This window comes from Ornithorhynchus anatinus, chromosome 11, assembly GCF_004115215.2.
Source record: "Ornithorhynchus anatinus isolate Pmale09 chromosome 11, mOrnAna1.pri.v4, whole genome shotgun sequence".
NCBI classification, from domain to species: domain Eukaryota; kingdom Metazoa; phylum Chordata; class Mammalia; order Monotremata; family Ornithorhynchidae; genus Ornithorhynchus; species Ornithorhynchus anatinus.
In genome coordinates this window covers 47,610,482-47,623,100 of record NC_041738.1, presented here as the reverse complement: position 1 = coordinate 47,623,100, position 12,619 = coordinate 47,610,482, and the positions used below count along the sequence as shown (strand labels likewise).

Sequence of the window (12,619 nt, the reverse complement as noted above, 5' to 3'; positions counted from 1 at the left end):
ATGATAATTGTGCCATTTGTTAAGTGCTTACTATGTGCCAGGCAGTGTACGAAGTACTGGAGTGGATACAAGCAAATCAGGTTGGGCACAGTCCATTTCCCAGATAATAATAATAATAATAATAATGTTGGTATTTGTTAAGCGCTTACTATGTGCAAAGCACTGTTCTAGGCGCTGGGGGGATACAAAGTGATCAGGTTGTCCCTCATGGGGCTCACAGTCTTCATCCCCATTTTACAGATGAGGTAACTGAGGCCCAGAGAAGTTAAGTGACTTGCCCAAAGTCGCACAGCTGACAGGTGGCGGAGCCGGGATTAGAACCCGTGACCTCTGACTCCCAAGCCCGTGCTCTTTCCACTGAGCCACGCTGCTTCTCTCTGTGCAGAGCACTGTTCTAAGCGCTGGGGTAGATACAGGGTCATCAGGTTGTCCCACGTGAGGCTCACAGTTAACCCCATTTTACAGCTGCGGTAACTGAGGCACAGAGAAGTGAAGCGACTTGCCCACAGTCACACAACTGAGAAGTGGCAGAGACGGGAGTCGAACCCATGACCTCTGACTCCGAAGCCCAGGCTCTTTCCACTGAGCCACGCCGCTCACAGTCTTAATCCCCAGATGAGATAACTGAGGCACGGAGAAGTTAAAGTGACTATCCCAAGGTAACACAGCAGATGAGTGGCAGAGGCAGAATTCGAACCCAGGTCCTTCTGACTCCCAACTTCCAGGCCCATGTTCTATCCACTGGACCATGCTGCTTCTCTTGGAATCTGCTTGAAAGAAGCTTTACTCAGCCACAGAAGTGCCTGGGGCTCCGCTTTCTCAGGAAGTGAATTAGGAATGTCCAGTTCTTTTCCAGGAGAACTGTAAGAGTGAAACTAATCTAGTTCATTTTACCACTTGGTAGCCAGAGGCTTCCTCTTCCCCCTGGGCTCTGGACATGGTCTCCGGTTGATTGTGTCTTCTGGTTCCCTCTCTACCAAACCAGGAAGCTCAGCATCCCCGGGAAGAGAGAGAGCACGGCTTTGAATGAGACATTTGTACTTTGGGAAACCCATAGTAGTTTGGATTTCACTGTCTCTCCTCCCCACCTTCCCCCAAGCCTGACTGGTGGCAAATGTACAAACATACATGTGGAACTAGTTGAATCTCCAATTAGGTTTTTTAATTTATCTCTTTTGGGTGTCACGGCAGGACTTGCAACCAAGGTGAACATTTCTTCCTTGCCTTCTCCGTGCCGTCTAGGGGATTTTTGGGTATTGTCACTGGGAGTATTGCTGTTATTCGGAAAGGACAGGAGCCAGGAAAGGACTCCCTGCAGCCATTTTTGGCCAATTGATTGGAGTAGAGTGTCCGTGGATGTTCACAAACATCGTGGTTGTGGATGTTGAATTGCCTCCCCACCCTCACAACCCCCTTTCTGCATGCTCAACTGCTTATTTTTTGCATTATCTATTTCACTAGTGGGGGAACACTCAGAATCTTTGTAAATATATACGGTGGGAGGCAGTCACTCCGGACCCTGTGCTAAGGGAGAGGATGGCATCAATGTATATCAACCGAATACGATCCTTATCTACGTTCTTTACTTCCCACTGTCCATCTCAGAGACCCTTTCTCCAAATGAGCCCAATTCCCAATCCATCGCATGGACTGAGCATGTATTCTGTGCAGAGCACTGTCCTGAGCCCTGAGAATACGATAAAATTGGTAAATATGATCCTGTCCCTCAGTGACCTACTCTCCCAAGTGCTCGGAGTACAGTGCTCGGGACACAGTAAGTGCTCAATAAATCCGATCGAGTGAATGAATAATCTAGCAGAAGAGCTACTTCCCACTCTTACCCTTCTGAAACGGCTTCCACTTTGGAAGCATGAGGTAATCTATTGAGCCCCAGGTAGTTTCCAAGTAGCCCTGTGTTTTCCTGCCTTCTAGAACTCTTCTAGTTCGACAGCAAAGTTGTGCAGCATTAGCCGGTTAGGTAGGACTCCTGGTTTCTCAGCACCACCGGCCTGCCACCCATCCCATGTTTTCGTTGTCTCCCGTCTCATCCCGGCCCCCTCCTTGACTCATGCTCATCTCAGGTATCCACAGACCTCGCTTAGAACGTGAACTCGGTGAGAGCCGGAATTGTGTCGATCAACACCATTGTAATCTCCCAAGCTCTATCACTGGGTTTGTTTTCCCCTAGACTTACATGCCATTCACCAGATTCCGGACCAGCCCCGACATAATGGCTAAATCCTACAGGGAGATAAAAATTACATCGTAAATCCCCTTGGTTCAAAATCCTAGTCCCTCTGTCCCTTCTCCCCCATCTGTTTCTAGCAATTTCCCTCCTCCTACTCCCCGTATCTTGTACCTAGCTTCTTCCGCTGTCACCGAGCTCCAATACGTTTACGTTCAAAGAACAAAATTGTCGCAGCACCTGGCAATGCAGCGACGATCAGTACCATCCCGCCCCTGGGTTCCTTAGCTCTCTGACCCCGGCTGGGGGCTGGGACAGAAAGGGGAGGGGGGCAGGGCATGGCAGCGGGGCTCAGTGGAAAGAGCACGGGCTTTGGAGTCAGAGGTCATGGGTCCGAATCCCGGCTCTGCCTCTTGTCAGCTGTGTGACTGTGGGCGAGTCACTCAACTTCTCTGTGCCTCAAGTTACCTCATCTGTAAAATGGGGATTAAGACTGTGAGCCCCACGTGGAACAACCTGATTCCCCTGTGTCTACCCCAGCGCTTAGAACAGTGCTCTGCACATAGTAAGCGCTTAACAAATACCAACATCATTATTATTACTACAGCGGAAGAAGTGGCCCTCTCAGCTGAAGCCGTGGCTGTCATCCTACCCAGTCCGTCCTCTTCTCCCTGGATGAGGCCACCAGCGGGAAAGGAGAGGGTGCCAACCCTGTGCCAGGCTCGGAGTTTGTGGCAGCGACTGCTGGCGTTGTTAGTGTTAATAATAATAGTGATGATGTTGGCATTTGTTAAGCACTTACTATGTGCAGAGCACTGTTCTAAGCGCTGGGGTAGATATAGGGTAATCAGATTGTCCCACGTGAGGCTCACAGTCTTCATCCCCTTTTTCCAGATGAGGTAACTGAGGCACAGAGAAGTTAAATGACTTGCCCACAGTCACACAGCTGACAACCCATGACCTCTGACTCTGAAGCCCGGGCTCTTTCCACTGAGCCACGCTGCTTCTGTGTTCAAAGCAAACTACCGGAGCACTGTGGGAGGAGACGAGAGATAAAGAAGCAGCATGGCCTAGTGGCGAGAGCACCGGCTTGGGGGTCAGAGGACGTGGGTTCTAATCCCGGCTCCACCACCTGTCTGCTGTGGGACCTTGGGTAAATCACTTCACTTCTCTGTGCCTCAGTTACCTCATCTGCAAAATATGGATTAAGACCGTGAGCCCCATGTGGGACAGGGACTGTGTCCAACCTGATTAGCTAGTGTCTACCCCAGCGGATAGTACGGTGCTTGGCACGTAGTAAGCTCTAAACAAATATTATCATTATGGGGAGGGTGGGTTCAGAGTGTCCGTGTGAGACAAGGAAGCCCCTGGGAACAGGGGAGAGCGGGGAAGGGATTGGCTTGCCTGCAGTGATCGAATGTAATGTCGGTGGTGGTTCTTGCAGATGCACAGGCAAGTCAGCACAAAGTGATATCCATCCCTGGGTTGCATATCCATTCATTCAGTGGTATTTATTGAGCGCTTACTGTGTGCCGAGGACTGTACTACGCACTTGGAGAGTACAATAAAGCAATAAAGAGAGATAATGCCCGCTCACAGCGTGCATGTGTAAGCTTGGAGTGGGCAGGGAACATGTCTACCAACTCTGTTGTATCGTTTTCCCCCAAGTGCTTAGTACGGTGCTTTGCACACAGTAAGTGCTCGATATTCATTCATTCATTCAATATTATTTATTGAGCGCTTACTATGTGCAGAGCACCGTACTAAGCGCTTGGAATGAACAAGTCGGCAACAGATAGAGACAGTCCCTGCCGTTTGACGGGCTTACGGTCTAATCGGGGGAGACGGAATACCAATGATCGATTGATAAGTTGTGGGAGGGGGAAAAGGAAGAGGGCTGGACTGCCAAAGCCACCTTCTGGGTGAGATCACCGAGGCAGAACTGGCAACGGTACCGTTGCCAAGACCCGTCCGTCCTCCAAAGCCCCGGAGCCAGAAGTGGAGTGTGTGACTTCGGGCAGCAAGATTCTTGGCCATTCTGACTACCCTTGGCGTAGAGTCACCATTTGATATAATAATAGAGATACAGTTCTAAACCCATTAGGTTTTAACAGGCATCCAAGTAAAGCAATCTCCGTAAGTGCAGTTTGTTAGCATGAATACAGCCATTTGTGATTCTGTGTAATGCCTTGAGCAAGTCACTCTACTTGGAAAACTTAATTTAGCCAGTGGGCTTCACTGCCAAGTATACCTGGATGCAGCTGCTGCTCTTGAGAGTCTTTTGGTTGAAGAAATTTAAGTTGGGCCTTTCGTGTTGATATCTTTTGTGAAACACGAAAGGCAGCAGCTGCAAACACGAATAGATCAAAATTCTTATAGTTCATGTCTAATGAAAGTAAAGTTTGCATTTGGGGTATTGGTGAATTGATCTAGCATATGCAAAAAGGAAGTTTTTATAAATTAAAAAAAAAAATCAGTGGTGTTTCAACATGCACTGGTAGCCACAGATGGGATCAATAAGTCTTTCCCTTCTCTCACTCAGAGTTCTGCCAATAATAATATGGTTCTCAGTAGTAGCGAGAGTAACAACAGAATTATACTGAGCACCTATTCAGTGCAGAGCACAGTTGAAAATTAGACATGGTCCCTGGTCCTTCAGGGGCTAACAATCTAATGAATTGGGAGTGGGTGAGGGCGTGATCATTAACACATCATTTATTGAGTGCTTACTGTGGGCAGAGCACTGTGCACTTAGCACAGTGCTCTGCCCACAGTAAGCGCTCCATAAATACGATTGAATGATCATAAGGAGTTAATGAAATGAAGGGAAATAAGTAAAAAAAAAAAAAGAGCCAGAAAAGTTGAAATCCTTCAAAATGGGGCTCCACTTTATTTGCAATTAGTATTTCCAGAATGCAGTCTGCTAATGGTAAAAGCTTCCAAGCTGCTACTATCGTGATCCAGTCAGTTATCCTCTCCCACCTTGACTACTTTATAATAATAATGTTGGTATTTGTTAAGCGCTTACTATGTGCAGAGCACTGTTCTAAGCGCTGGGGGAGACACAGGGGAATCAGGTTGTCCCACATGGGGCTCACAGTCTTAATCCCCATTTTACAGATGCGGTAACTGAGGCCCAGAGAAGTTAAGTGACTTGCCCACAGTCACACAGCCGACAAGTGGCAGAGCTGGGATTCGAGCTCATGACCTCTGACTCCAAAGCCCGTGCTCTTTCCATTGAGCCACGCTGCTTATCAGCCTCCTAGCTGATCTCCCTGCCTCCTGTCTCTCCCCTCTCCCGTCCATACTTCACTCTGCTACCTGGATCATTTTTGTACCAAACTGTCCAGTCCATGTTTCCCCCTATTTCCAGTGGTTGCCCATCCACCTCCACATCAAACCAAAACTCAGCTTTAAAGCACTCAATCACCTTGCTCCCTCCTACCTTGCCTCTCTGATTTCTTACTACACTTGTCACTTTGTTCATTCATTCATTCAATAGTATTTATTGAGCGCTTACTATGTGCAGAGCACTGGACTAAGCGCTTGGGATGAACAGGTCGGCAACAGATAGAGACAGTCCCTGCCATTTGACGGGCTCACGGTCTAATCGGGGGAGACGGACAGACGAGAACGATGGCGATAAATAGAGTCGAGGGGAAGAACATCTCGTAAAAACGATGGCGACTAAATAGAATCGAGGCGATGTACAATTCATTAACAAAATAGATAGGGTAATGGAAATATGTACAGTTGAGCGGACGAGTACAGTGCTGTGGGGAGGGGAAGGGAGAGGGGGAGGAGCGGAGGGAAAGGGGGAAAAGAGGGTTTAGCTGCGGAGAGGTGAAGGGGGGGTGGTAGAGGGAGTAGAGGGAGAAGGGAGCTCAGTCTGGGAAGGCCTCTCGGAGGAGGTGAGTTTGAAGTAGGGTTTTGAAGAGGGGAAGAGAATCAGTTTGGCGGAGGTGAGGAGGGAGGGCGTTCCGGGACCGCGGGAGGACGTGGCCCGGGGGTCGACGGCGGGATGGGCGAGACCGAGGGACGGCGAGGAGGTGGGTGGCGGAGGAGCGGAGCGTGCGGGGTGGGCGGTGGAAAGAGAGAAGGGAGGAGAGGTAGGAAGGGGCAAGGTGACGGAGACCCTCGAAACCTAGAGTGAGGAGTTTTTGTTTGGAGCGGAGGTTGATAGGCAACCACTGGAGTTGTTTAAGAAGGGGAGTGACATGCCCAGATCGTTTCTACGGGAAGATGAGCCGGGCGGCGGAATGAAGAATAGACCGGAGCGGGGCGAGAGAGGAGGAAGGGAGGTCAGAGAGAAGGCTGACACGGTAGTCTAGCCGGGATATAACGAGAGCCCGTAACGGTAAGGTAGCCGTTTGGGTGGAGAGGAAAGGGCGGATCTTGGCGATACTGTAGAGGTGAAACCGGCAGGTCTCGGTAACAGATAGGATGCGTGGGGTGAACCAGAGAGACGAGTCAAGGATGACACCGAGATCGCGGGCCCAAGAGGCGGGAAGGACGGTCGTGCCATCGACGGTGATAGAGAAGTCTGGGAGAGGACCGGGTTCAGGAGGGAAGATGAGGAGCTCAGTCTCGCTCATGTTGAGTTTTAGGTGGCGGGCCGACATCCAGGTGGAGACGTCCCGGAGGCGGGAGGAGATGCGAGCCCGAAGGGAGGGGGAGAGGACAGGGGCGGAGATGTAGATCTGCGTGTCATCTGCGTGGAGATGGTAGTCGAAGCCGTGAGAGCGAATGAGTTCACCGAGGGAGTGAGTGTAAATGGAGAACAGAAGAGGGCCGAGAACTGACCCTTGAGGAACTCCAACAGTTAAAGGATGGGAGGGGGAAGAGGCTCCAGCAAAGGAGACCGAGAATGTCCTCTAAACCCAACTTTACCTCGATCTCATCTATCTCACTGCCCACCCCTCGCCCGCATCCTGCCTCTGGCCTGGAACTCCGTCCCCCTTCATATCTGAAAGACTCTCCCCACCCTCAAAGCCATATTAAAATCGAATCTCCTCCAAGAGCCTTCTCCAACTAAGCCCTTATTTCCCCTACTCTCTCTCCCTTCTGCATCTGCATCAGAAAGACCCAGGTTCTAATCTTGGCTCCGCCACTTGTCTGCTGTGTGACTTTGGGCTAGTCACTTAATTTCTCTGGGCCTCAGTCACCACATCGGTAAAGTGGGGATTAAAGCTGTGAGTCCCTTGTGGAACAGGGACTATGTCTAACTGATTTACTTGTATCTACCCCGGTGCTTAGTACAGTGCCTGGCACAAAGTAAAAGCTTAACAAGTATTATTATTACTCTTATTTTTATTATTAAGGACCTTGGTTGCAATCCCAGCTCTATCACGTGTCTGCTGTGTGGCCTTAGGCTTAACTCCTGTATGCCTTAGTGACCTCATCTGTAGATTGGGAATTAAAACTGTGAGCCACAACGTGGGACATGGACTTTGTCCAATCTGATTAGCTTGTAGCTACCCCAGCATTTAGTACCGTGCCTGGCACATAATAAGGGCTTAACAAATACCATAAAAAAAAACCACCTCAAGCTGAAAATGGGTTTTCTTTTCAGAGTCCTTAGACTCAACTCAGTACATGAAAGTTTTCTCTGCAGGTTTTTGAGGGATTTTGTTGCTTTAAGTGACAGACTGTCTTTTTAATGTAGCCATCAGTCAGTCAGTGGTATTTATTTAGCGCTTACTGGGTGCAGAGCACTGTCCTAAGTGCTTGGGAAAGTACAATACATCAGAGTTGATAGATATGACCCCTGCCCACAGGGAGCTCACAATTAAGCATTTAGAAGAGCAGGGTGGCGGAGTGGAAAGAGCACGGGCCTGGGAGTCAGAAGTCCTGGGTTCTAATTCTGACTCTGCCGCTTGCCTTTGTGACTGGAAAAATCAGTTGACTTCTTTCTGCCTGTTACATCTTATGTAAAATGGGGGTAAAATGCCCGTTCTCGATGTCAGACAAGGATTGTATCCAGCCTGATTGTATTATATCTACCTCAGTGCTTAGTACAGTGCATGGCACATTGGAAGCACTTCAATACTATGTTTATGGGTCAAAGTCCTGGAGCAGAGGCAAACTAATCAAACTGGACACACTTCTGGCCCCACACAGTGCTCTCAGTCTAATCAGAGGAATAAATATCCCCATTTTAGAGATGAGGAAACTGAGGCACAGAGCAGCCAAATGACCTCCCCAAGGTAAAACAGCAGGGTAGTGGCCGAGCTGGGATCACAAACTCCGTTTCCTGGTTCCCGATTCCTTCTTTTCCCAAAGTAATAGTAACAGTAGCAGTACGGCATAGTGGATACAGCACGGGTCCAGGAGTCAGAAGGTAATGTGTTCTAATAGTGGCTCCTCCACTTGTCTGCTGGGTGGCCTTTGGCAAGTCACTTGACTTCTCTGTGCCTCAGTTACCTCGTCTGTGAAATGGGGATTAAGACGGTAAGCCCTCTGCGGGACAGGGACTATGTCCAACCCGACTAGCTCGTATCCACTCTAGCGCTTAGTACAGTCCCTGGCACGTATTAAGTGCTTAACAAATACCATAATTATTTTTAATAGTATTTACTAAGGGTCTCTTGTTTGCAAAGAACCGTACTAAATTCTGGGACAAAATTCAAGGGTGAGACCTAGGGGGTCCAGCCCCCAAGGAACTCAGTCTAAGAATAAATCTGGGGAGCAGGGTGGGTGAGTACAGAAGGAAAGGTGAAGTGACAAAAGAACAAAAACCACATGAAAGACAGCAGGAAGAATAAGGTAGTGTAGTGAGCAGAGCAGAGTTTCCTCAGTTCCTGTTTCCTCATCTGTAAAATGGGGTTTCAAACCTGTTCTCCTTCCTACTTAAACTGTGAGTCCCATATGGGAAAGGGACTGTGTCCAACCTGATTATCCCGTCTACCCCAGTGTTTAGTATGACGCTCGGCACCCAGTAGGTGCTTAACAGAAACCACAGTTATTCAAGATTTCTGCTGTTTTGTCCTCCCTCTGCCCTCCCGGAGATGGGGCTGCTGGGAGTGCAGATGGCAAGTGAGCTGGAGACCATGCTGCCCTTATGACCTCTCCTAATAGGCTATTTTGTTAAGGATTAGTAGAACATTTTAGACATTTGGGAGACCGGTTTCTCCTTCAGAACTGAGAAGGGGGGAGCCCAGCTGTCTGGGTTTTTGAAGGAGGAGGAGCAAGAAGGAGTTCTAAAGGTTCGGTGAGTCGGTGGAAGACCCGTTGACTCGGTTCTCATAATGCCTTAAAACTACAATATTTCAGCACAGGGTAGATTCAGATAATGTGCACTGTAACTTAAACCTAGTGGTTTTGGTCAGCCAACTTATGTCTCAGCACTCCACTCCGGAGTCACCGTTTTAGTCATTTTCCATTCGACAAATGCAGAGAGTTCTTTTGGGGGAAGGGATTTTGGATGATGAGCAGAGCCGGTCCTTGGGTGGGCAAAGAACGTACCCCTCCCAGAGAGTGGCAGCCCCCAGTTGCCAGAATTGCTGTGCCCATGCCCTCCTTTCCCCCATTTACACCTGCTTCCTAGCTAGAGGCAAACTGTTTTTCCCCCATTACTCTTTAGAATGTGATGTAAAGCTGATTGTGTAAGTCATGTCTGGATTTTTTTTTTAGTTAATATAGCAGGTTTACCAATCTAAATGACCTGCCTTGTGGACTTGGGGAGTTGAGGTGGGGGAAAGGGAGGCAAGGGGAATATATTAAATGCTGAAGGGCGAGAATAGGTGACAAATACAGTTGTTGGGTTTTTTTATATCCTGGAACTCTGATATCGGAGTCTCATTCCATATGTCACTTATAAGATCAGAGACCAGGAAACTAGAAAAATATAGGAGGTAAAAAAAAAAAAATAGATCCTTTCAAAGGACTCCTGCTTGTCCTTGGACATTCTTACAGAACATTTAGACAATGGCCCAGTTACCTTTGGAATAAGGTACATTGTTTTTCCTTTTCTGAGGGTGGGAAATTGGGGGAGCCAATGGACATCTATGCTGACCTAGTCTTGACCCCAAGTCTTGGAGAAGACCACCAATCCCAAGAAGCCGGACAATAGAATAGCTTTATCAAGTGGACTGGATCTCAACTGCTGGGGGAGGGGAGGGAGTGGGGGAGGTGGGGGGGGGGGTGGAGGAGTGGGAAGGGGTGGTGGGAATCTCAGCCTAATGGCAAGAGCAGGGGCCTGGGATTCAGAGGAAATCGGTTCTAATCCTGGCTCTGTGACCATGGCCAATTCATTTTAACTGTTTTGAGCCTCAGCTTCCTCATTTGTAAAGTGGGGGGGGTAATACAATAGTAATAAATAATTATTATGATATTTGTTAAGCCCTTAGCTCTCTGCCAGGCATGGGTTGGACACAGTCCCTGTCCCACGTGGGCTCACAGTCTCAATCCCCGTTTTCCAGATGAGGTCATTGAGGCCCAGAGAAGTGAAGTAACTGGCCCAAAGTCACACATCTGACCAGTGGCAGAGTCGGGATTAGAACCCATGACCTCTGACTCCCAAACCCAGGCTTTTTCCACTGAGCCATGCTGCTTCTCATGCACAATGTACGTTCTCTCTCCCCACTACACTGTGAGCCTCTGTGGGATGGGGAATGCGTCTGTCCTAATTATCTGGAATCCACTCTAGTGCTTACTACAAAGCTTGGGACATAGTAAGCATTTAACAGCTATCTTAATTATTATCTTTATTATTAGCATTACTACTACTGCTAATAATAACAGGAAATCTGGACAGAAGAAACACCAAACCCATCTGTGGGAATTAACTTGATTACTGCAGTACAAATATAAGTTATTAATCAGTGCTTATGTGTTCACAGGCTGAAGAACAATGCGAGTTGAAAGCTATTGAGAGAGAGAAGGCAGTAGTAGCTTTGCCACCCAAAGAAGCTTGCAAATGCCACAAAGAAGACTTGGCAAAAGATTTACATGTAAGAATTCACTTAGCATACGATAGTGATTTTGAGACTTTCATATTGAAAAATGCTGCATACCGTAGTCAAAACTGTTGAAGAAAAGTTCTCAAAAGATAATTCGAGATTACACAATAATACGGTGGTATTTATTTTGAATTGAGTGGTATGGATTAATTTATCTTGAAACCGTTCTCCTAGCATGTTCCTACCTATGCATATTCTTGATGCTCAGAGATGCACAGACTTCACAAGAAGTGAGAGAGCAAGATAACTATTTTGTGGATTTTCTTCGCATTTAATAGTTGGGGGAAAATTAATTTCTCTACTAGGTGGTAGTCATGGGGAGGAAGAAGAGGAATGTTTCCCTCATCATAACATTAATTTTGTCTTCTGTTGGGCTTATAAACTTACACATCTTTGCTAGATACCACTACACACAGATCTACACATCTAAATTATCTGGATAGTTGAGACGTAAGAACCACACTTGGGCCTGAGTTATTTGGATATTATCTCTAAAATATATTGACTAAAAAAGTCTCAGCTATGTAGATAATGTGTGTGGGTATAAGCCTCTAAAATTGTTCTCACTTGATTCTGAAGTAAATAGTCCTCAATTCCATAAGGCAAGCATAAGCTTTTGTCTTTAATATCATTGGTATTTCAACCCCCTTGGACAGACCTACTTTTTTAAAACAATGAAAATGAGCTAATGCCTTAATTTGATTTCATTGTATTCATGTGTAGAATAGACCCCTTTCATTGTTACCGGAGTCATGTTCTCTTTAGCAATATCATGGGGATGTGCATTCTCCTTCCAGGTTGACTTACAAAGTGGATTGTCTGAATTTTCAGTGACCCAAAGAAGGCTGGTTCATGGCTGGAATGAATTTGTAGTTGATAACACTGAACCGGTATGGAAGAAATACCTTGACCAAGTAAGACCCAGAACTGAACCCTATCTGTAATTATTTCCCCTATTTATAAAGTATGGAAGAAATACCTTGACCAAGTAAGACCCAGAACTGAACCCTATCTGTAATTATTTCCCCTATTTATAATTTATCTTAATGTCTGCCTCCCCTTGACCATTTCTTGCATCATGTAATTGCATGCAGATAAACAGCATTGTTAAAAGTCTAAAGGAAAAATTTGCATTAACTGTAGAAAACAGGCAGCAAATAAGCTATCCCTTCCCAAAATGAGAATCATGATGTGGGCACCGAAGCTAATTGGCACTCTTTGGCTAAATTCATTTTTATTAGGAGCTTCCTACTCCATCTATTCAGCTGGGAAAGAAAAGTTTAGCTGAAACTGTAAGCTGTGGGTAGGATTGGCTTTATCTGTGAGATAGGGACAGATTTAGTAAATGTGATCACCTTGGGGGAAAAAAAAAGAATGGTGCAAATTCAAGGTAGTATTATAGCTCAATGAAAGGTTTTCAGATGAATAGAGTTTGGGCAGATCTGTATGCATAATTCCATTCCTGTAAAAGATA

At 47.0% G+C, this 12,619-nt stretch overlaps 1 protein-coding gene across 4 annotated transcripts in view; it reads left to right on the top strand.

Moving 5' to 3' along the window:
• ATP2C2 (ATPase secretory pathway Ca2+ transporting 2) overlaps window positions 1-12,619 on the top strand; it is an 86,402-nt gene that overhangs the window by 32,883 nt on the left and 40,900 nt on the right. For all 4 annotated transcript variants that reach the window (XR_005660545.1, XR_003762850.1, XM_029075149.2 and 1 more), the window contains exons 2-3: window positions 11,026-11,136; window positions 11,943-12,059. Coding sequence is in view for 2 of the 4 variants with exons in the window: in XM_029075149.2 (XP_028930982.1) it covers window positions 11,026-11,136; window positions 11,943-12,059 (228 nt within the window). In the remaining 2 variants the exon portion in view is untranslated. The remainder of the gene's footprint in view (window positions 1-11,025; window positions 11,137-11,942; window positions 12,060-12,619) is intronic.